The 22,862-nt window shown below is 49.7% G+C and overlaps 6 protein-coding genes across 6 annotated transcripts; 2 read left to right on the forward strand and 4 right to left on the reverse strand.

The window, feature by feature from the left end:
- Positions 1-3,582: 3,582 nt before the first annotated feature.
- Positions 3,583-4,877, reverse strand: PtA15_1A636 (uncharacterized protein; the record flags this gene model as incomplete). Its single annotated transcript, XM_053165684.1, has 4 exons — positions 3,583-3,708; positions 3,783-4,037; positions 4,112-4,779; positions 4,850-4,877. The coding sequence occupies 4 exons, from the start codon at positions 4,875-4,877 to the stop codon at positions 3,583-3,585; spliced, it is 1,077 nt and encodes a 358-aa protein (XP_053016851.1).
- A 688-nt stretch (positions 4,878-5,565) lies between these two features.
- PtA15_1A637 (uncharacterized protein) lies at positions 5,566-6,017 on the reverse strand (the record flags this gene model as incomplete). Its single annotated transcript, XM_053165685.1, has 2 exons — positions 5,566-5,892; positions 5,997-6,017. 2 exons carry the CDS (start codon positions 6,015-6,017, stop codon positions 5,566-5,568), a joined length of 348 nt encoding a protein of 115 aa, XP_053016852.1.
- Positions 6,018-6,326: 309 nt separating this feature from the next.
- PtA15_1A638 (uncharacterized protein) lies at positions 6,327-7,297 on the forward strand (the record flags this gene model as incomplete). Its single annotated transcript, XM_053165686.1, has 4 exons — positions 6,327-6,585; positions 6,763-6,861; positions 6,943-7,064; positions 7,202-7,297. The coding sequence occupies 4 exons, from the start codon at positions 6,327-6,329 to the stop codon at positions 7,295-7,297; spliced, it is 576 nt and encodes a 191-aa protein (XP_053016853.1).
- Positions 7,298-9,346: 2,049 nt separating this feature from the next.
- PtA15_1A639 (uncharacterized protein) lies at positions 9,347-15,000 on the forward strand (the record flags this gene model as incomplete). Its single annotated transcript, XM_053165687.1, has 7 exons — positions 9,347-9,695; positions 9,778-10,362; positions 10,426-10,481; positions 10,549-10,664; positions 10,731-10,810; positions 10,875-12,340; positions 14,881-15,000. The coding sequence occupies 7 exons, from the start codon at positions 9,347-9,349 to the stop codon at positions 14,998-15,000; spliced, it is 2,772 nt and encodes a 923-aa protein (XP_053016854.1).
- A 63-nt stretch (positions 15,001-15,063) lies between these two features.
- On the reverse strand, positions 15,064-15,415 carry PtA15_1A640 (uncharacterized protein; the record flags this gene model as incomplete). Its single annotated transcript, XM_053165689.1, has 2 exons — positions 15,064-15,282; positions 15,395-15,415. 2 exons carry the CDS (start codon positions 15,413-15,415, stop codon positions 15,064-15,066), a joined length of 240 nt encoding a protein of 79 aa, XP_053016855.1.
- A 446-nt stretch (positions 15,416-15,861) lies between these two features.
- PtA15_1A641 (uncharacterized protein) lies at positions 15,862-18,683 on the reverse strand (the record flags this gene model as incomplete). The annotated part of the gene is made up of 5 exons (XM_053165690.1): positions 15,862-15,909; positions 15,983-16,137; positions 16,199-16,652; positions 16,729-18,429; positions 18,528-18,683. 5 exons carry the CDS (start codon positions 18,681-18,683, stop codon positions 15,862-15,864), a joined length of 2,514 nt encoding a protein of 837 aa, XP_053016856.1.
- Positions 18,684-22,862: the final 4,179 nt, after the last annotated feature.

Genomic DNA, 22,862 nt, shown 5'->3' on the forward strand with positions numbered 1-22,862 from the left:
CGGGTGGCTAGAGAAGAGTAGCAGCAAGGCTGGTGTAATATGGACCAGCGGCTTATAAGAACACTGAATACAAAGTTGGCGTACTGTTCAGAAGGATATGGTAATATGGAGCAAATGTGAAGAGGTACAATTGTGAGGGGAGAAGTGATTGGGAGAGGATATCCTTTTGAATCGGGCGCTAGTAAATACTTGCATAGTGAAGTCGGGGAGGGCTCCAGATCTGCCACTGTTCCACTACACAAGCTCCAACGTCCAACACGATAAAACACCAGTCATACATACACTCTTGATGAGCCAGTCTGACCGGGCCATCAGAGGAAAAATCACTCTTGTGATGCGGACAGATCGGGTTATCGAGACGAAACACAATCTTCACTCTTGATGACCCGGACAGACCAGGTCAGCAAGAGAATACAACACCTCGCAATAACCAGTCTGACGGAATCATCGAGGGAATGCACTCTCGATGACTCGGTTAGACCGGTCATTGAGAGGAAATACACTGTCGACGACCCGGAGATCATCGAGAGTGCATTCTCTCGATGACCCGGCCAAGCCGAACATCGAGAGTGTATTCTCTTGAAAACCCGGTCAGGCTTGTCATCAAGAGAACACAGAGTGTACTCAATGACCAAGAGAGTATGTATGTGCTGTATTGCGAACGTCACGACGGCAATCGGCTCCAGTAAATTGAGCCAGATGGACAGGATGGCAGTCTGAGTTTTTGATGCTGCGCACTTGCATTGTGATTTGGCCACAAAAGCATTAACGACACGCGCCACACGAACACCCTCATACTTGTTACAAACGTTATAGCGTTAATAAGCATCTGCTCGAACAATCAGCAAACGGGGGAGATTGGCAAAGATACTACGATGGCAAACGCGCAAGAGAGGTTCCCAACCATGGGCTAGCCTGTGATTCTTGACCGATTTTCATTGAAAAACAGGTGGGCGAAATTAAGGCAGAATTGGAGGGGGAGACCAGAGAATGTCAAGACTCAGGGCTCGCCCCAGAGCAAAGGAAGCGCAAGGAGCGAAACCCTAACCCCGCAAGGGGGAATGGTGAGTCCGCGCGACCCATAGGTCCATGCATATGCATGTGACTCTCAGACAATAGGAGTAGGCGAGAAGCTGAATCTTTGTTCCTTTCCTTCTAGCCACGTCTCCACACGACGAAGAGCCTAAGCGATCCAAGAGAAGCGCACCACCGAAAAGGTAAGTAGTGCTCCTTGGATTCGTCACAAGCTGAGGAGCGAGCAGCTGATCAAAAGATTAATACAGCTGATGTACAAAAGGTTGCGGAATTTCGAGTTTTTATTTTATTTTTTGCGCCCCCAAATTTTTTTTTCCCCCCCCCGAAAATTTTTTCTACCCGACCCCGAATCCTAGCAAAGGATCCCAATGTCATCCTCGTTACATATTCATCCAAATTAATTGCCTATATCGTTGATCACCAAAAGGTAAGTCCTTAAAGTTTTCTCTTCTACAATTTGTTCATGCAAGCACTAACAGGTTTCCTTCACATAATTCAGCATACCTCCAATGGGCTTCCGGAAGTACTCGGCCGGTCTAAAATACTCAGCGGTCCTCGCATGGAATGACGGAAAGTCACTAACCGAAATCAACGACTCTTTGGGAGCTTCGATCAGTGCGGATTCGATTACCCGATGGGCAAAGTTGTACCGTGACACACGTGCGGTGGTTTGTGATCCTCAGTTGTACCAAGCAAGAGGCCGACCATTTGATTTAAGCGATGATGACCTTCAGTTCATCAAGGAACTGATCAAAGATAAACCGACGATATACATTGACGAGATTCAACAATCACTGAGCAACGACCACAATGTCAATGTCAGTAGCTCAACCATCTCAAAAACTTTGCGCAATCGATTGAAGATGTCGAAGAAATGTGTCCGAGTAGTCAATCCTAAGCAAGATCCAGATCAGCGGGCTGAATTCACCTCGCTCATTGCTTCGGTGCCTGTTTCATGTCTGGTATTCACGGGTAGGTTTTTCACTATCTGTATCCTGGATCTGATTTGACTCCACTGCTGATTCTGCGCATCAGATGAGTCAGGTGTTTGCCTTGAAGTTGTATCAAGAAAAAAAGGCTGGGCTGTAATCGGTGAACGAACAAAACGGGTTCCGCGTGAGCGAAGCAGACATCAATACAACATCATTCCGGCTATCTCTTCGACCGGTTTAGTGGCGCATATGGTTCAGGAGGAGTCTGTCGACCGATTGAGCTTTGAATATTTCTTGGAACATATTTTGGTCAGTGAAGTTTCCATTCCATCTTTTTTCAATCGTAGTTTCTCTGACATTGGCATCTATTGCTTTAGGTTCCATCAATGAATCCATTTCCTGCTCCCCGAAGCGTTCTAGTGCTCGATAACGCTCAAATTCACCACCACGGTCGGGTGGCTCCAATTGTCGAATCACGAGGTTGCCTTTTGCAATATCTGCCACCTTATTCACCTGATTTTAACCCAATCGAAAAGGGATTCTCTGTCTACAAGTCAACATTGCGCCGATACGAAGATTTGTTAACGGGAGGCGATGAAGACTACGATGTCATTGAGGGATTCATAAGTCTTGTTTTTACAGCTGATTTGACCAGGAAGCTCTTTCGAGGGGCTGGCTATCCAGTCGAGTAATCAAAATTGTATTCGAACATTTTTTTTTTTGGAGTTTGGTTGAGATCTGTACATCTTGAGGACAAAGCAGGATAACACAACAGTTATCTTGCAGTTGCGCGAGTTCAACCATGGAAAAAAAGGAAGTTTGGACACATTCAACTTGTGACGATAACTAGATTATTTATTGCATGAATGCAAGCACTCGGGTACTCCGGAGTGGAGAACGATAACAACCATTGCCAAGAGGAGACTGATAACAACCAGGAGGAGACTCGGGAGTGGAGAACGATATCAACCAGGAGGAGTGGAGAGCAAGTACAACTCGGAGGAGAGAGTTAGAACAACCAGGAAAAAAAGAAGAAGGACAACTTGGGAGTGGAGAGGGAAAATAACCAGGAAAAAGAAAAGCGGAATCAAAATTATTAGGCACGGTTACTATTGCGGCGTGACTTGATGTATCGCTCGTATTTCTTCAAGTTATCCATGAGGATTCTGGCATGGCCCATCTTGACGCCTGCGTCTTCGAGGTCTTTAGCCGAAAAGCTGTGAAAATGTGAGTAGTGTGCTATGCCAAGCTCTTCTAGACCATCCAAGAGTTTCTGGTTGGGTTCCACGTGTGCAAATCAAAAGAAATCATTGAGTTCGAGATTATCATCGGAAGGTACCGGAGACGACGGCACCGTCTGTTGCTCTTGAGTACTTGCCGCCAGTTGTGCAACATTTGGCGAACGGACCACATTCGGTGGAGTGCCAAGCTCAGCGAGATTCATTAGACTAGCAACGTTTGGTTGAGGTCCACCCTGCCAAGCCCAAGGACCGGTTGTCCATCCCATCATAGCTGCCGCCTGCGGACTCCACCCACAAGCCATTGGGGAGATGGTTGCCGTAGGTGATGGGTTTGCAGCTGTAGAAACCGACGAAGTGGATTGCTTCAATGTCGATCAAGGTGTAATCGGACCATCATCAGAGTTTTGACTCTTTGCTATTTTGAGGCGCTTTTCTTTGGTCGTAAACGCAAACGAGTCCGACGGAGGAGGCTTCGTAACGGTGACCTCTGGGTTATCAGCCTAAGAAATTGGATTTGGATTCAGTACCGTAAACCACAATCAATTCCGAAAATCCCCAAAATAAAAGGGCTCACCATCGCTCGTGCCCATAAAAACAATCGATCCGTTGTGAGCTTGATGTACTCTTTGGGGTTGCTTGGGTTGATAAACACTGGCACCTCAGCTGAACCGGATAATTCCTCGCAGGGCTCGTGAGCTGCACGTAGCTCTCGTATATTCTTCATGATAGTCGCCGACGATACTGCTCCTCCAGAGGGCTCCGGTTCTTCGTCTTCTTCTTCAGGCTGAGGCCGATGCTTTTTCTTGAAAGATTTCACAATTTTCTGTTTCTATCGTTAACAAAAACAAGAACGATGTCAGTCTAACCCAAATGAGCATCAAACCAAAGGTTTTCCTTGCTCACCTGAGCCGAAATTTTTGGATCCTTTTGAATCATTGTGATGGTGAAGCGCCTTCCTTCGCGAGGCCCTTTACATTCGTCCAGGAAGTCGGACAGATCATCGTTGTCTGTCAAAGTAGCCTTGTTTTTATTTGCAAAACGACCACCATGAGGAATAGTAGCTGACCAAATGATCTCGCCATCATCTTCTTGCTCGGTTGCATGTTCCATGACGTCAGCCGCCACCTCTTCATCATCGAGAAGCCCAATGGCTTTGATAGCGGCCTTCTTGAAGGCACCAAGATTCTTCACATCGGCATCCCAATCGAAGTGGACTAGACCTGGAGTGGAGGGGAGAGGTTTGCACTTTTCCTCGTTATTGCTAGCCTTTCGTTTTTTCTGACGAGGGTTAGTTGGTTTATCTTCAGGGATGATGAAGAAAAATTTGTATTCGACATTGATCTTGATCTTCTCGTCATCAACTTGCTGGCCGTGTTTCCCATCTCGAGCCAAATCAGTATCTTCCTTGCCGAGTTGCTGATCTTTAGTAGCTGAAGGAGGCAGATTGGACTGTTCCGATGTCTGAATAATTGAAATAGGCGACCCGCCTTGTTGAATATCGTCCGCCAGCCATTGATCGATTTGAGATAAAGATGGAAGCATGAAATCGTCATGATCCTGCAACATGTCGTCTGGAGAGGTTGGATGTCAACATAAAATGCACCATGTTGAGAGGAGAGTAAATGAAACAAAATTACTTACAACAATTGTCTTCGAAATTGTTTGGCATCTTGAGGTGTGATTGTTGCAATGATGCTCTGGCCATTGAGTCAATAGGCCACATACCCTAGGATTCGGGGTCGGGTAGAAAAAATTTTCGGGGGGGGAAAAAAAAATTTGGGGGCGCAAAAAAAAAATAAAAACTCGAAATTCCGCAACCTTTTGTACATCAGCTGTAATCTTATTGCAGCAAGCTTACGCCCGAAGCCGACTCAGACCGCAACGGTTCCAGCCTCATCGATAGGATCTCCAGCTCAACGAGTGGTAAGTCCATCGATGCAGAGCCTCATAAAGCATTGCCAGTCACTGACTGAGAGAACTGCATGTGTTATAGACTACAGCAGTTCCAGCTCGCTTCGCACTCGTATTGGCGGACGCTAAAGCATCAAGCCTGATCGAGCATAAGTAAGAGATAACTCATATCTCCCAGATTCCTCCCGGAATTCAGGCACTGACTCGAGCATAACTGCTGTACACAGGCAGAAGCTCCATCACCACGATCACGTGGCTCAAGCTGCTCAAGCAGTCCCTTCCAATCTTACTTCATTCTCATACCAGAGCCGGCAATAGTTCCGCTCTTAGGTACATTATTTGTTTTCTTTCTTTCTAAGTCTCTGAGATTGTCAGATAGACCAAAGTCCTAATGCAGAAATAAAACCTCTTAGTATAGTGGAATCTTTTAGAGAAGGCAATGATGATCAGAACCTGGAAGCTTGCAAGGTTATCGGAGAGCAGCCTCGATCCTTTCGAGCGTTCTTTTCTTCCCCAAGACGGCTATCGTCTTGGCTATGCCGGGTCCAATCTATGCAAGAGAATGAGGATGTAGGGAGGGTGAGTGAATGGTGAAGAAAGAGTGGTAATTGGGGGAGCGGGCAGATCTTTGCGGCCCGTGATGGCATGATGCGTTTGCTGCTCGTTCCCGGATCGAGCTCTTGCACCTGCTTCAAGCCTCCAGCAACTTTTTCGCGCGTGTATCCATCCGGGCAACTGACTGAGCATTTGCCTGGAACTTTCCAAGATCTTGTCTAATCAACCATCCACCAAAAACGAAGGGGACCCCCCCCGGCCTTGAAGTGTCAAAAAGAGCCGGCGAGTTGAGTTTCGGGAGCAACGGAGGGAAAACACTGACGGTAGAGTACATCTGGGACATTTTTTCTCATTTCGCAGGCTTCCGACGAGCTCAGATCAGGAAGTGTAAAGAAGTGCTTGGCAAGGTACTTGATGTCGGTGAAGACATGAAGCCGATCCTAGGGGGCAAAACGTGTGAGTTGAGACCGGCTAGCTTGGATTGGCGAGGGCGCAAAGCGGAGGCCGGCCGAGCTGGCCGGCGTGCTGGTGCCGGAGGGCTGTCTGCCGAGCCGCTGCAGTGGTGGGATGCGCCGGTATCTCATCTCGTCCTGCTCGGCATCGCAGCCCGGCCCACGCAGAACTCACCACGAACCACGACAAACCACCGCAGATGGCCACCGACCAACCATATCCTGCCGAGGCCGAGCAGCCGGACGACGAACCGGCACCGGCACTCGACCGGCGCATCGGACTGCTCGAGTGTGTCTTCGCCGGGGCCCTACCGGGCTCGGAGTCATTCGCGAACCGCCTGTCGAGCAAGGCTGCAAGCAAGAAGTCCATGGCCATCCGTCTTGAACGTCTCCTGAGCTCACTGTCTACCATCCTCGACTCCAAGCCTAACGAAGCCATCCGTCGATTCGTCCAAAGCTGTCAGTATCCACACACACTCTTTTTCGACCGAAAATATCCTAAATCAAAAGGTACAAAGGAACTGATTCTTCTTTCTTCCCACGCAACAGATGACCTTGATGAGCCGCGCTTGCACCTTCCCAATCCCCTCTCAGCCAACAAAGATGCCGCGGCACTCTAGATCAGCGTAAGGCCAGCCTGGTCTTCGGAGCCCGGGATTGTCCAGCTGGAACGGGACCTGCGGGAGATCGAGCTGCTCGACACTCGGGGCTTCGTAGGCGTCGGGAAGCTTGCTGGTGAACTTTCTCTCTCGTTATTTCCCGGCTCTTTTCCACCCAGAGTTGTTGAACTTGAATGATCGCCCCTTCCTCTGTCAGATGGTGATTGGTCCAAGGAAGAGCTCGCTACAACTGTCGCTGGCCCTCTCCAGGAATCCAGCGCGAAAATCGACGACATCAAACAGACAGCCACAACGCTCTTGTCAAGTTACGATTCTGATGTGAGTTGATTGTACAGCCCCCTTATCGGCATCATTCTTTTCTGCAAACAACAAACAGACAGAATTATCTAGTTGGAGGTGCCGTTGGTCCGGCATGTAGACTCTGAGACATTCTGACCTCGTGCTGACGACCATAGGTCAACGCGCTCTCGGAGATCTTTGCCTCCTGGGACTCTATCTTGACTACCCTAGAGAAAGACGTCCACAAACTCCAAATCGCCAAAGCCCCGTGATACTATCGCTTAAAACCATTTCATCCGTGTGTTTCCCGATTAGTCATTTTGATTATTTCATTCTTTTTCCCATCAGGAGATGCCAGGTGTCAGCCTTTGCAATTTGGTGAGCCCCTCTTCCCATAGAACTAGAAAGTGTTGTATGTGTTTGTATGTGCTATTTCAGTCAGCCTGTTTGTGTACGTAGGTGCCACTTCAGCCTGAAGAAAAACTCAGCGTGATAAGAGTTCATTGCCTGGGGTCATAGCCAGGAGAATAAATCCTCCGCAAGGGAGACGCACGGCGACATGGCGTCCAATATTCTAAAGCTATACCGTCGTAAACACACACTCTGGACCTTCCCTAGCCTCGCTTTGTGCATTTATGAGGCGCGCCTGTGTGATGATCAAGGCGGCGTGTTCACTATTTGTGGAGGATCAAGCCGGTTGAAAATCCACAGCAACCCCTGTTTTCTGTTATCAAGGGAGTCGGTAGGACGTTTGGAGTGAAGCATGAAGGGGCCTCAGATTCCCCCAATCGGCTGTTTTTTTCCGTCCTTGAATTCCCTCCGTCTTACAGATCGTCAGTATATTTCCGTCTCATAGATTGGTTCACCCCTCAAGGAGGCAAAGCCTTGAATTTTGCTTCGGATCCAAAGGTGGGGTATACTTGTGAAAGTAGGGCTTTTTTTTCTTTTCTAAAGTTCCATAAATATCCGCAGTAGGAGTGTTTTGTAGTCCAGAAGCAGACTCGTTGTTAGCACAAGAAACAAAATAAAGATTAGGCCAGTGGATAAATCAAGCTTAAAAACAATCCGCTGAGGGTCACGTTCATGAGCAAGAAAGAGAGAGAGCACCCGCCTCTTGTCTCTTCCAAAATTCTTCTCGAGGATTCAAGTGAAGCTTGTTGTGTGCATCCAATGTTCGAGTGTTCTAGCTCCGAAAACTATCGGGACAATCCCTTCGGCACTAAAGGCTAGCGAGCTACCTGGGTGAATGCTGCTTGCCAAACAGACTAGCCGTCCCTCAAGCCCATTTCCACACGACGGGTCTCTTTGTGACAGATCGTTGAGCTCCGGTCAGACAAGGCTGAGCCCTGGTTGATCTCATCCCGAGCGCTAAAGACGGAGGCTGAAGGTGGCAGCCCTCTCCCTTGTGAGTAATTTCGATAGCCAACGGCCTAACCTCACCGGATAATTCCCCGTCTTCTTTCAAGCTGCTTGTTCGAAAATCGCCGCCCTGATTTTCGCCCGTAGCGAGAGTACACCAGATCACTACTAGTGGGCCGGCGCACTCCATTAGGGGCGCCGTCCGTCCGGCCTCCTCTCCTCGGGTTCTTTGTCTCCCTAAAGCCTCAGCTGATGGACGATGGTGGTGATGTCTTTCCACACTCATCCAAGCAGAATCGGCACCCCCAAAAGCTGGCTTCAGCACATCAACAAGCATTAGACTTTGCTCCCTATTTTTTCCCTGCTCTATAAACATAAAATTCCTTGTTTTTTGCTTTCTTGTTTAATCGGACACTTTCATATGTGCAGCCATCGCCACTCTCCTTACCCAGAAAAAAAAGGCGGGCAAAGTAGGTCCAACATTGGATGTCGTCATGCAATTTTGACCTGGACGCATGACTGATGGGGAGGAGAGGTACCGTCGCCGTACCAGCAGGAGCTAGCAATTGTCGGGATTGATACAGTAAGAGGTTCGAGAGGAAGGAACAGGCAAGCGGGCTTCTCCGCCAGCAGATTGACAAGTATGATTGGATCCATCATCGTCTCTTCTTCCTCCCCCCTCCCCCACGTCTCGTCACCATATATATTTTGCGTTGCACCCCTCATCACTCGATCTGCTTTCTGATCGCACACGCGTTTGCTATTCTGTTGCACTCTGTAGTAGTCTTCCTTGAAGATTTTTTCTCATCAACATCATCAAAGGAATTAAATCCAGTCTATCAAGCTCAGCTACCTCCCCTGGTTGATCCATCACCCTCTCACAATCTATCTTCAACTTTTCACTCTGTGGCTGTTATCGGAATTGAATTATTACACTAGCGCCGTTGTGATACGCTCAAGAAATGTCTCTAGCACTTGAATCGTTGGTGGCCGAGGACCAGATGTTGACGCCTACCCCGGGCTCGCCTCGTCCCTACTTGCCGGTCGACAACAGCCACAACCGCCTGAACTCTATCCAGCTCAGCAGTGATGCCAGTGGAGAGTTCTCTGTCTCCCATTCCCCCCGGTGCTTCTTCGGCCCGCCTGGCGAAGGCCTTGCCGAACTCCGCAACGCCCTCAACCCACCCTGGTTACATGGCGTCACTGGCTCTCCGAGTTTGGTGGCCAATCACTCAGCTGATCGGGCCGGGAGATGGGTTGAAAATGCACGCAGGCATGCAGAACAACACCAACCCATTAACTTTGCCAATCGTAAGCCGTACTCTGCTCTGTATATTCTGAGGGTATGCACCTTACGTTTTGGCATTTTGCGCGGTTGATTGTTTTGTATCAGACGTCAAATTGGCATCTCTCTCCCTCGGCCACCGAATTCTTGCCCCCAGTCTCACCTCACCGCAGGTCCGCCAATCAGCCTTCACCGGGAAGACGCAGCGGGTGACCAACGCGACGCTCGATGCGGCCTTCGTTGGAACCAAGCCCAAGGGATCCCCCTTCGACCAGCCCACCTATTTGAACAAGCGTGGCGGGGGTGCCCCGATCCATCACGGAAACAACGTCGCGGCCAACCGCCCGGCGCCGAATCTTAAGCTGCATGACGGCCACTCTGGCGACGGTAGCAGCGAGGAGGAGGAATCTTGGCCAATGCCAGAGACCCCGTTCATGTCCCACGACGTTTGGAGCGAAGATCCCCACCGTAATGAGCTCTTCAAGGGTAACCATCTTCCAGCCTCTCAGGATATTCACAAGGCTTTTCCCGGCCATCATCAGCGTAAACCACCCTCCATTCGAGCCGTCAACCTTACCGCGAAGAACTCCGCCAAGGAAGGCGAGAGACGTATCGGCCGCTGCAAGATGTACAACTGTGACAAGGGGGTCGGCTTCTTGATTGATGACCGCCTCGACCAAGTCCCCCAAGATGGTAGGCATCAGTTCCAAAGTATCCGCTTCTGCCCACACGTACTGATCCCCTCTTCTTCTACAGTCAAGATCCACTGGACTGACATCTTTTCGGACCAGGAATTCAAGTCGCTCGCCAAGGTATTTAGTCCCTTCTACCCTTGGTTTTTCTCGGGCTTCGTGCTGACTTAATGTTTATTTTTCCCAGGGAGAAATTGTCGAATACACTCTCAACATCACCGCCAATGGTTATTCTGCCTCGTACGTGACCGGTCCCGGAGGGCGCCCGGTAATGGGCGCGGAGCAGGCCATTGTTCAAGCTAGGTGAGCACACATGTCCCTGGGCTGGATAGACGTTTGAGCTGAAACTGACTTCCTGATTCCGTCCAGTCGACAAACGAGCTATAAGCTTTTCAAGGCAGGTGCTTTACCCGTCAAGACCTACCGATCTAAATGGGAAAGCGTGATCCGTAAGTTGGTGCTTCTATGTTTACGTTCTGAAAAGCTATTTCTGATCCGATTGTTTTTCTTTAGCCCCCGTCGAAGGTGAAACCTCGCCCAGTCAACCAGCCAATCAAGCCTCCAACCCTGCTCGCTCGGCTATCACTCCGCGGACCGTTCCAACGAATGATCTGAAGAACGCCCCAGCCAGTGCCCCAGTCTTACCCGGCATGCGCTACCCGAGCCAAAATGGCAAAGCTGGCCGGAAATTTTCCGCCGAACAACTCAAGGGCTCGATCACTGAGCCACGAGGATCAGACAAGCACCAAGGCCAGAACCGCAACCAGGAGCACCATCAGTTCAACAATACCCAGGCTCAGCTCTCGACTGGGCTTGGTTCCACCGCGCAGTTCAACACACCTGGATGGAGCACCCTACGCTCGCCCTTAAACTATCTCCAAAGCGCTAACTCCTTGGTCTCCGACTTCGCCGGTGCACAGACACCGCTCCCTGCACTTTCGCACTCTGGAATGACCCCTCACTCGGGTGACTCTTACAACCCACTCTTTCCGAGTGGCTTCTCCACCCACCTTACTTCCTCGGCGCGCTCGCCCGGAGTGACTCTCGCCACCCCAGGCGACAATTCGTACCTTGCCAATCACGGATTGCCGTCTTCTCAACGCGGGATGAGTCAGCCGGACTTCCAAAGCTTCCTGGCCGAGAGACAGGTGCTCCTCCAACAGCAAGCGCTCTTGATGGGCATGTACCAGAACGCCAACCAGCCTATCCCCGCCTCTGCCATCCAGGCCTTTCAGCAGCTCAGCTTCATGAACCCCTTAGGGGGCAAGTCTGTTCTCGGTAAGACCGGCGATGTTCAGTCCTACTACGACAGCCAAGCCGGGACAGTTGATTCCAAGCTGCAGTACTCTGGATTGCTCCCACCGATTACTCTTCCTAACAGCAAGGACGGCTACAAGGCCAGCGAACTCCTCCAGAACGGTGGACCAGCATCATGGAGAGTGTCTGATATGGATGGTATGAAGCGAGACTCTTCTGGAAGCTTGAGGGCAAATGCGCTCTCCTTTACCCCTGGCGTTTCCAACTCACCTCATGTCGTCTTCGGGGACGGCAAAACTCATGAGGGCGGGAGGAAGGCCGAGAGCCCCGTGTATCAAATCCCTGGACGCCGATCAGTTTCTGACCCTGCCGCGGTGGGTGCTCCTGGAGGCAAGAAGGCATCTGCATTAGGCCATCTACAGCATAACAGGAACCCCAACAGCCCGCAGCAGCCACGTCAGGGCTCCGAGCGTGCAGGACATCCCAAACGGGTGACGTTTGCCGAGCGTACTACGCCTTCGCGCCGCGTGGTCTCGCATGGGGAGCAAGTAGGCACGCCGTTGAGGATGCGTGCGCTCGAGGAAGAGTGCAGCGAGGCGGGCGAGGAGAGCCTCGAGGTCTCTGGCGAATCCACCTACATCTCCACTCAGCTCTATGCCCCTGATGATGCTCGTCGGGCCGAAGACTTCTCCAGCGTCGACCTCGCCCTTGAACGTCTTCGCGTCGCCGCTGGCCCCAGAACTCTCGCCCTCGTCAAGCCCTCTACCCCGTCCCCCGTTCAAGAGAAGCCCCTCAAGTCGGCCGCCAAAAGCCCTGAGCCTGCCTCTATCGCTGGCTCCCCACAGCCTAAACTCTCCTTGATGATCCAGGAGGCCGCCTTCCCCGCTGCCACCAACTGACAAGTCGAAGCGTAAAGAACTTGATTCCTCGCCCTCTCTTGTTTGCTTCTTGAGATGAAACCCTCGTTATGAGCTCATTCTTTCTCAATTTTCCATTTCTTCCCTTTTATCGAATTATTATTAGTCGATCAAAAAACATCTTATCTTTCCGGAAGGACAACTGTTTTGGTTTGTATAACTCTGATCTTTTCCGATCCCCTCCTGCCTTTCCTCAGCTCGTCTTCTCTATATGCTCTTTTTTTACCTTCACCTACCACTTTCAATACGAACAATCTGATCACAATTGTTTATATTTTTCTCTCCCTAACATAAAAACCAGAAAACAACTGCAAAAAAATCTAGCCTCTGATTTGAAAGACAATGTTTTCTTATTTTTGTGATCTATTTACGTATGTATGTTATAGTGTTTTCCACAGGTTTCTGGTGATTTTCCTCAAATTCTGTTTTCTTTATATTGCACTTCCTCTTCTTTCCATCATCCATCAAATTGTGTTTTTCTCATTTTGTCATGGCAGAAAGAAAGATTGTTATTGTGTTATATATAAGGATTGTATGACTTGTGAATGAATGAGAAAACTGTTTTTTTCTCAATACCATTTACGGTCCTACTTCGCGCAGCAGAATAAAACTCTTCGGGCGCAGAATCAACCCTGACTTAACTAAGCCTCCCGGGACTGGGGGTGGATGCAAAGCATCTCCCATTCCCAATGGGAGGCTTATGAGTTATCGGCTTTTTTCCGCGTGAGAGCTTCAGGAAATTTGTGGCTTTTGGCCAACTTTTTGAATCAAATTTACATTACACAGCGCGCACTCATTGTGGGTCAGCGAGCTGAAGTTCAGGGGATAGCTGAGCATCTCAGCTTCAATGTAGTGTCACTTTTGTGATATCTACACTTGAAGGAGAGTGTTGCCCTTGCTCAGCAGTCAAGCTGGATGGATGATGGAGTTCTGTATTTAAATTGAGTCCAAATGGATCTTCTCAGAATTTGCATACACACTTCTGGCCAAACACAAAAAAATCACAAACTTCAAAGGGGGATGGAAGGAGTTTGTGAAGGGGGAAAAAGTGGTGATTGACACCAAAAGAAAGAGAAAAATCAGGCCTTTGATCTGGGACCACAGGCAATAGGAATACACAAGGAGAAGACCCCTGATAGGGGATCGGGAAAAAACTCCCACCAAAACACTGAAAGCTCTCAAGACAAATTCTTGGCTTTACCTGCAAGTCCCTCCTTCGGAGGTCGCGCGAAACGCGAGGGCGCTTTGCGCCAGCCCAGGCTGTACCAGGGCCCTCTGAAGCAAGGGACTTGTGATAAGTCAGAATCAACCGTCCCCAGACGTCAAACCCGCTGTGCGCGCAAGCCAAAAAATATTTTGCGCGCAGAAAAAAAATATAGGGATTTTTGAATCAATTTCTTTACCAAAAATGAGAGGGAGTTTTTCTTGCCTCCCCCAAGAAGTTTTAAAAATTTTAGAGCCACCCTTATGATGCCAAAAAATCTCAAACACTAATTCCAGACAAAGGTGGATGAAACCCCGTCGGGGACTCAAGTGGTGTGATCCCCTGCTCAACGGTTAGTCCCCGGGAGACAGGAAGCACCAGCAAGCCGCACAAATAGTTTGCCAAGAGGACACTTAGAGCATCTCCAGCAGTCCGGGGGTGGGTCACGCTGCTTTTGGCAGGCAGAGATTCACTTTTTTCAAATCTCTCAGAGAGTTCCAAGTCTCTCACCTGCCGCTGGCTTCCACAGGCTGCTATAGACATGGGAAGGTAGCAGGCCGGAGGCAAAAATGATACATTTTTATGCTTCCATCAAAAAAGTACCTTCTGGCACAAAGGCCACCCAACAGGGAATGCTGGTTGTATTGTGAAGGATGAGGTTGGCTGGACCTTCAAAAGCACATGGACCAGCTTGAGTAAGCAAAAATTGGTGCAACCCAAGCCACAGCCTGTTTAAGTCAGCACTATCCACCCCCGGACTGCTGGAGATGCTCTTAACGCTAGGAATATGCCGGATCTCAGCAAATCTCAGCAAAGCAAACTCTGCACCTCAGCGACACAATACAATATGGAAACATGGAAACATCCGCGGCAGACAAGGTTGAAGTTAAACCCAATAATCCTCAAGAATACCCTCCAATTCCTCCACCCCCAGAAGGGCACTTTGTTGCTGCAAGCATAGGAAGCCCCCCCCCCCCCCCCCCATAGCTGCTTGTGCTTCCTCACTATTCATTGACATCCAGCTACATCAAATGATGCCCCCAACCAGGCCACCAGTACCACTCATCCTCCAAGATCTAAAATCATCAACCTACATTTCTTTACAATGTTGTACCACTACAACCCCTGTGTTATGTTTCAGGTTGCTAATTTATCTATCCAATCACTCGCCGGGCTCGAGTGGCTGCTTGCCAGGCAATCACTCGCCGAGCTTGATCAGGGAGCACTCTTCGTGTGCAACCAATTGAGAATAGGAGATTGATTTGGATGAAACAATAAAAAACTCACCACAAGATCTCTTGATCATTCTCCTGGCTCGGTCAGTTCATCCGCGATCGGGGAGTATCACCTCAATGTCGTCTTTGTTGATAGTGAGATCGAAAAAAGCGACCTGCGTACGTCCTTCCTCCTCCGACAATTTGATGCGCTCCTCGCAGTCGGCCCAGAGTTTGTCGAGCTGTTTGACGAACATGACAACAAACTCCTTGAACGCAGCTGCTGCGACATTGTGCGGCGCATTGATGGTCACTTCCACATTTGCCTTCTAGCCGAGTTTAATTTGTCAACATAGTTAAATCAGCATGAAACAGCATAATAGTGTTACTTTTACAAATTAGTTAGGGGTCGAACGAGAACTGACACTTAAAATGCCACACTTTCACTTGGGCAAGGGGCATGTCCGGCTTCAGTTCAGGCACGTCTGCTGCTACCGTGGTAGGAGCGGTCGTGGAAGTGACGTGGGGCTCGCCTGATTCTGGGGCCTGGTCTCCTACTTGGCCCGCAGCGGCATTCTTGGTGTATCACAGTAGGTCTTCATGAGCCCTGTAGAGCAAAACACCACAGTCTGCAAGAGACTTTCTGTGGACAGATCCGGGTAGAAATATGTACAACACCAAGAATGCCGCAAGATTGTGCCGATCGAGTATGTGCGAGGCATCTATGGCCTTCGGAAACACAAGGGAAAAACCCCGGCCCGTCTGTGTATATATGCGGCCCTATAAACAAGATAAACAAGAGGGGTCTGGAGGCGAAAGCCTCTTGGTGGATTGCGTAAGGAAGCGGACATAACAAGCGCAGTACAAGAAACAGTGGGGAGATGACAAGAACGGCGGATGACGAGAGATCAGCCGTCGTCGAGGTCGGCGGCGCGCCGTTTCATAGCCGCAGACATCTAGCACACCGCGCGTAAGTAAAGAGACAGCGTCAGAAGATGTTTGCATGTATGGGGGAGGAGGGGAAGTGACCTTGGATTGGGCGGCCTCGTGCTTGGCCAGCTCGGGCGGACACTTCGAGACCGGACTCTTCATGATCTCTTGCTTGAGATCGTACATCACATCCGCATCGTCGTTGGTCAGGAAGGTGATCGCTGTGCCCACTTTCCCCGCCCGTCCAGTCCGACCTGTGTCCGCCAGCATTGGTCAGCGGGACACGCGTGCATAGCGAGGAGAGGGGGGACTTGCCTATTCGGTGGACATATGCTTCGATCGTGCCTGCCATTTGGAAGTTGACGACCAAGCCGACATCCGGCACGTCGATACCACGCCCCGCCAGATCCGTAGCAACAAGGATGTCGGATTCGCCAGCACGAAGCGAGGCCAGTGCGGCCTCTCTTTGTTCCTGGTTCTTGCCCGAATGCAGGGTGGTCGTGGACCAGCCTGCGCGACTGATGTCTTTGGCGAGCTGGTCGGCGGTCTTCTTCTGGTTCACAAACACGATGATCGGCGGCGTGTGGCCCTGGTTCAACACCTCCAACAACCGGCCCCGCTTCTTGTCCTCCGTCGGTAGGAACTCCACTTGTTGGTCTACCGTGTCTACCGCTTGCCCTGCTACTCCGATCGTCACTACCGCAGGTCTTCGTAGATATTTCTTCGCTAGTCTTTCCACCGCTGGGGGCATTGTTGCTGAGAACATCACCTGGTAATTCCATGATGCATGTAACACAGAGCATTAGTTGAGAAGCATCGGATATTCATGTACAGAAACCGCGTACCGTTTGGCGGTACAGTCCCTTGGCACCCGTCAGATCAAAGCCTTCAACCCCGCCCACAAAGCTGGTCATCTTACTCGAATCCTCAGCCTCCTCTGTATCCGGCTTGAGGTTGCTCAAGGGCAGCTGGTCAAGGATGAAGTTGACGACCTCTTCGAAGCCGAGGTTGATCATCCGATCGGCCTCATCCATGACGACGTACGTGCATTGGCCCAAGACCAAGACGTGTCGCTCGATACAATCCTTCAGTCGACCCGGCGTCGCAATGATGATCTCCGCCCCATCTCGCATGTTCAACGCTTGCTCTTCCATCGCCTTCCCTCCCACTATCGACACACATCGGTACCCTAAACGGAGCGCAAACTTGTTGGTTTCCACTTCGATTTGTTGCGCCAATTCTCGCGTGGGGGCTAGGATCAGTGCATACGGTCCAAGATGCCGGTTTTCGTCGGTTAACGGCGGGAGTTTGCCGATGTACGTCAACATCGGGATCACGAAGGAGGCTGTTTTACCCGAACCGGTCTCAGCGATCCCGATCAAATCGCGATTGTTCAAGCCCAACGGGATTGCTTGTCGTTGGATCGGCGAGGGCTCCTTATAGCCTACTTCGTCGATAATCTCCAAGATCTGGAGCGGCAGTTTGGACTCTTCCCAGGAGCGCATCGGGTTCGGGATGTTTCCTCCTCGGGCCGCAATCGAGAAGTCTTCCCTGAAGATCCGCCAGTCTCGATCGCGCATGGCATTGAGAGGTTTCTGGCTCCAATGGAGCTCATTGACAACCGCCGAGCTGCGTTTGGAGCCGGCCTCGCACGGTGTCGATGTGAGTACTTCGTCCTCTGGGTCCAGTCGTCTCTGGGCGAGCTCCCGTGCTGAGGACTTGGTGGTCTGAGCCGCAGGATCGATTCCTGCGAGCTTCCCATTCCCATAGAGGCCAAATCTTCCAACCAGCTGGACGGCTGTCGTCGTTGGGGGTGGCACACTGCCGCGGCTATGGCTGCTACCGTGGTGGCTAGACGAATGGCCTGATAGAGGTGGCGGGGCAGAGGGGACGGTGACCGCATACAACGGATCGACTTCCTCCAATGCGGTGTCTTCATCCTTCGCCCAATCGAACACGAATTTCTTGTCCGACATCTTCCTGATCCTCCGTTTCTTGTTATCAGGCTGACCTAAGTAGCGGGCCATGAGAAGCTTTTGGTTGAGCACCGGGGGAGGGGCGGTGCCGAGCATGGGCTCGGTACTTGGAAGTTGGCTGTTTCCATTCTGGTCGGGAGTGACTGATGATGCGGGGTGTGTGGGAGGTAGCATGGATGAGGATGCGTTTTCGGTAGTAGATGATGAGGAGCCATTCGTCGTGGAGTCTGGCTTGTAGGAATTGCGGAGAGACGAAGGGCCAGGGCCAGAGGAGCCACCACCGACCGAGGTTTTTCCGCGGAGTGCCTTCGGAGCAGTGGGCACACCCTCCATGGCGACTCGTGATGAACTCGATCCTCTCCGGTCGTTATAGCCATACGAGTGGTCAGACGATCCATTCCGGCCGCCGCTGCGTGATGAGTGCGATCCGTACTTCGCCTCCCGTGCACTCCGTTCCAGCTCTTCTCGCTTGGCAGCTGCTTCGGCTAGTCGCGCCTTTTCTGCTGCAACCTCCTGTTCTCGTTTGGCGATCGCCAGCGCCGCTCTTTGCTCTTTCGACAAAAATTTCGGCTACGTATGTATCAAAAAACGAGGGCCAGAGTCATCAGCCCGCCCGGGTGCATATTTCTTGGAGAAGAGTATACATCTTTGATGAGGAAATAACTGACCTTACTGGCCGCCTCCTTTTCAGCCTTTTGTTGAGCAAGCAGTGTTTCGATCGACAACGGTTGTTTCGGACCGCCTTTGGGAGCAGAGGCTCTAGTGTTTGAAGAGTCCTTGGAGGCGCCGTCCGAGCCCGCGACGGGGGATGGCCCCATGCCCATTTTGAGTCGACTGAGTCTGAGTCTGAGTCTGTCTGGTTTGAGTTGTTATGCAAAACTTTTCAAAGTCCTCCCCATGCAGGAGGTAGGAGTTCGGGTGGTGGCTCGGGTAAACCGGGTAACCATTCCCACAAACCCTCCCCGAAGCATAGGAAGAGCCCGCGCTTAACTTAAGTCCCTCCTGGGCGCGAAGCCCCAGGACCCTGGAAACCCCCTATGTATAAATGTGGGTAATGTAAAATCCAGAATTTTGGCTAAATTCATGCATTTTTGAAGTCCATTCATATGTGACATGTTTCATGCCTAGGCTCAGAGAATTCCCCAATTTTTCATACATTTTTTATGCCTAACATTTTTTCCCTTGCAAGGCAGAAAGCCTAATTTTTTGTGAAGGTACCCACTTTTGATGGATTCAGCAGCACTGGAGCACACCCAAAAGAAAAAGAAAACCCAAAAAAATGAAGAACTATGAAACTGTTGTGTGATAGACTTAAGTATTGCTTTATTGGAGGACTTCCCTTCGATTTACACGGCCGTGTAAAGTCAGATCTGGCACTTGTAAAGCCAGATCTGACTCACCTTGTAACTTTTAGCTTTAGAAGCTTTTCCGCAGGATTGAGATGCCAGAATACCTGCCAGATTTACAACCCTCTAGATACCCGGTATAGACCGGCCATCAAGAGGATTCAACCCTCTAGATGCCCGGTATAGACCGGCCATTGAGAGTACGCAACCCTCTAGATGCCCGGTCGAGACCGGCCATCGAGAGTACACAACCCTCTCGATGGCCGGTATAGAACGGTCATCGATCACTCGATGACCGGCCTGTCCCTCGAGAGGACACATCCCTCTCAATGGCCGGTACAGACCGGTCATCTCGAGTACAGACCCCTCTCGATGCCCGGTACGGACCGGTCATTGAGAGGGTACAGTGTCCTCTCGATGCCCGGTACAGATGTGTCCCCTCTACCAGTCATCGAGAGGACACATGCCTCTCGATGACCGGTGGGTAGGACATCAAGAGGACACAACGCCGGTCATCGAGAGGACTCAAGCCTCTCGATGGCCGGTACAGATGTACCCCCTCGATGACCGGTCTGTACCGGCCATCGAGAGGGTTGTGTCCTCTCGATGACCGGCACAGATCTGCCAGAGGGTGGTGCCCTCTCTCTCGATGGCCGGTCTGTACCGGCCATCGAGAGGATTGTGTCCTCTCGAGGTACAGGCCGGTCATCGAGTGGGCTATGTCCTCGCGATGACCGGTCTATACCGGCGATCGAGAGGGTTGTGTACTCTCGATGGCCGGTCTCGACCGGGCATCTAGGGGGTTGCGTACTCTCGATGGCCGGTCTATACCGGGCATCGAGAGGGTTGAATCCTCTCGATGGCCGGTATAGACCGGGTATCGAGAGGGTTGAATCCTCTCGATGACCGGTACAGACCGGGCATCAAGGTTGCGTACTCTCGATGGCCGGTCTGTACCGGGCATCGAGAGGGTTGAGTCCCCTCGACGATCGGTCTGTACCGGGCATCGAGAGGGTTGTGTACTCTGGATGGCCGGTACAGACCAGCTATCGGGAGGGTTGTGTACCGGTCTGTACCGGCCATCGGGGATGTTCTGGTTTGATCTAGCCGCTGAAAAGCGCGTGTAAAACCAGGGTGTAAAAATCTGGCTTTACAAGTGCCAAATCTGACTTTACACGGCCGTGTAAATCGAAGGGAAGTCCTCCATTGACAGAGATTTGATACACAAGAATCCCTCTTCCCACTGATGTAAGAATGGTGCTTGAGACATTAATGGTATTCAAAATTGCATAAGATTTTTTTACATAAAATCATAAACTGCAATTTTGGCTGGGAGATGTCACTTTAAGTTTTATGCACGCTGACATCTCCCAGCCAAAATGGGCTTTATGATTTTATGTAAACAGTGGCATATGCAATTTTGAATACCATAATTTATGGTATTCAAAATTGCATAAGATTTTTTTACATAAAATCATAAGCTGCAATTTTGGCTGGGAGATGTCACTTTAAGTTTTATGCACGCTGACATCTCCCAGCCAAAATGGGCTTTATGATTTTACTAGGGAAATTGCGGCTGCGCCGCGGAACAAAAAATGTAAAATGCACCATTGGTTAAGTTCCAGCCATCAGAATACATTTACAGAAGCTTTGAATCAGGGCTCAAGTCCTAAAAAAGTTCCATCAAAAAGATGAACAAAACAATTAACTCACATAGTGGAATCACCAGTAGGCCATTACACTATGTGAGCGCTAAGTGTTAGCATAGCGGCAATTTTTTTTGGGCAGGAATTCACAATATTAGCAGGATTTTATGCTGCTAGACTAAAAAAGTAGTGTTGCTTTTTGTTTCTGCACTGACACTCACTTTTTTAGTGTTAGGGCAGAAAAGAAATTTGCTACACTAATGGCTAGTGCAGTGGATTGGCGGCTAACAGATTTCCCCCTCCTCCAGTAGTGTAGCGGAATAAATTCACCGCTAGGCTAGGGCGCAAGAAACCAGGCAGAAACAACAGGCCATTTTTTCCCCTGTATTTTGTGACTACAGAAACAAACTGGCCTGTTATTTCTGCCCACTTTTATCCCTGTAGTCGCGCGGGGACAAAAGTGGACTTTTTCTGCCCAGCTTAGTGCTCAGGAGGCCTTAGTGTAGACAAAGCTATGCTAACAGAAGCATAGCTTTATTCAACGCTAACACTACCCATGAAAAGCTTCAGTGTCAACGGCTGTTAAAAACAACCACTCATGCTACGCTAGCACTTTGTTTGCACTTTTCTTTTTCTTTTTGAGTAGGGTTAGCAGGCAATTCCAGCAGCTAACAAGAGCACCACCGTGGTGTAGCATAAAAAAGCTAAAACTAAACTAAACTTCAGTCATTTGCAATTATCTCCTGAGGAAAAGTGACCATTGGGTGGGGAAGATTGGTAACCAATTTTGCAAAAATATGCCAGAAGTTAAAATTCAGGCCCCGTTTGACTGCCGCGTCATACATCATAAATGGTTGAATTTATGACGCCGCAACCCAAAGTTCGCCCCCCGTTGCCACCAAAACGTTGAAACCCCCGGGGGTCGCGCGTCATAAATTCGACCATTTATGACGTATAACGCGGCAGCCAAACGGGGCCTCAGCTATACTGATCAGCATGTTCAGCAAAAAAATCACAAAATGAGCAAAATGGATCTGTATTCAGTCTGGCAATTTTTTGGTTGGTGCTGAGCGTGCTCAGTTAAGGCTTCAATTAATGTTGCACTTGTACAACCTGAGATAAACTTATTGAAGGCCCTTATAATATCCTACTAACAAAGACTTATTCATTGACAGTATCATCTTCCACACATGGATCAGGACACACAATCAGTGCCATTTTAACATCCAGTTTGTTCACAGAACCAGTGCAGATCATCACAGCTCAAACAGGAGTTGGAGGGATGACCTGAAGTAGTGCGGTATCCTGTCTTTGAAATTCCAAGGCATGTATTATTCAGTATGATTTTTCTGGTTTGGAGCCGCAAGTCCTGGGCAAATTTTCATCATCAGATTTGTCTATTTTTTGTTTGTATGAGTCAAGATTGAGATGGTACCTTGATAAGCAGAACAATGCAGAATTCAATATTTATTTGATGAACTGATCAAACTTTCAGTCCCCTCAACCATTATCCAGGACATTACGCAGGGCAAAGTTTGAGCCAAGTGAAGCACACAAAACAAAGTTGGAGGAGATTTAAATAAGCATGATATTGAGGAAAAGCAAAGAAATAAATTAGACAGTTCAAGGGTTGATTTTTACCAATAGTCATGGCTTAAACTTATGAAACTTGTCATAAGGCAGGAGGTGGCCATATTATTAGATAGTATCTATCTATGGGACCATCAAAGTTGAGTCAATTGAATGGGGTCCCTGTACCATAGCATTTGTCCTTGGCATACATCTTTTGAATGTTGTAACAATGACATTGCTATATTAGAATCAAGCTTAGAGAGAGACACCCTGAAGCTTTTAAAATTGTGTCTCTGTCTTCAGTGGACAGGGAATACTGTGGAGATAGCACCAGGTAGGCAATTCACTTGCTCAAAATGCAGGGATAGTTGAGGAATTGAAGAGAAACACAGCAGATTCAATTTAGATGTTCCAAAGGTGATGTTTGATGACTCAGAGG

This window comes from Puccinia triticina, chromosome 1A, assembly GCF_026914185.1.
Source record: "Puccinia triticina chromosome 1A, complete sequence".
Taxonomy (NCBI): Eukaryota; Fungi; Basidiomycota; class Pucciniomycetes; order Pucciniales; family Pucciniaceae; genus Puccinia; species Puccinia triticina.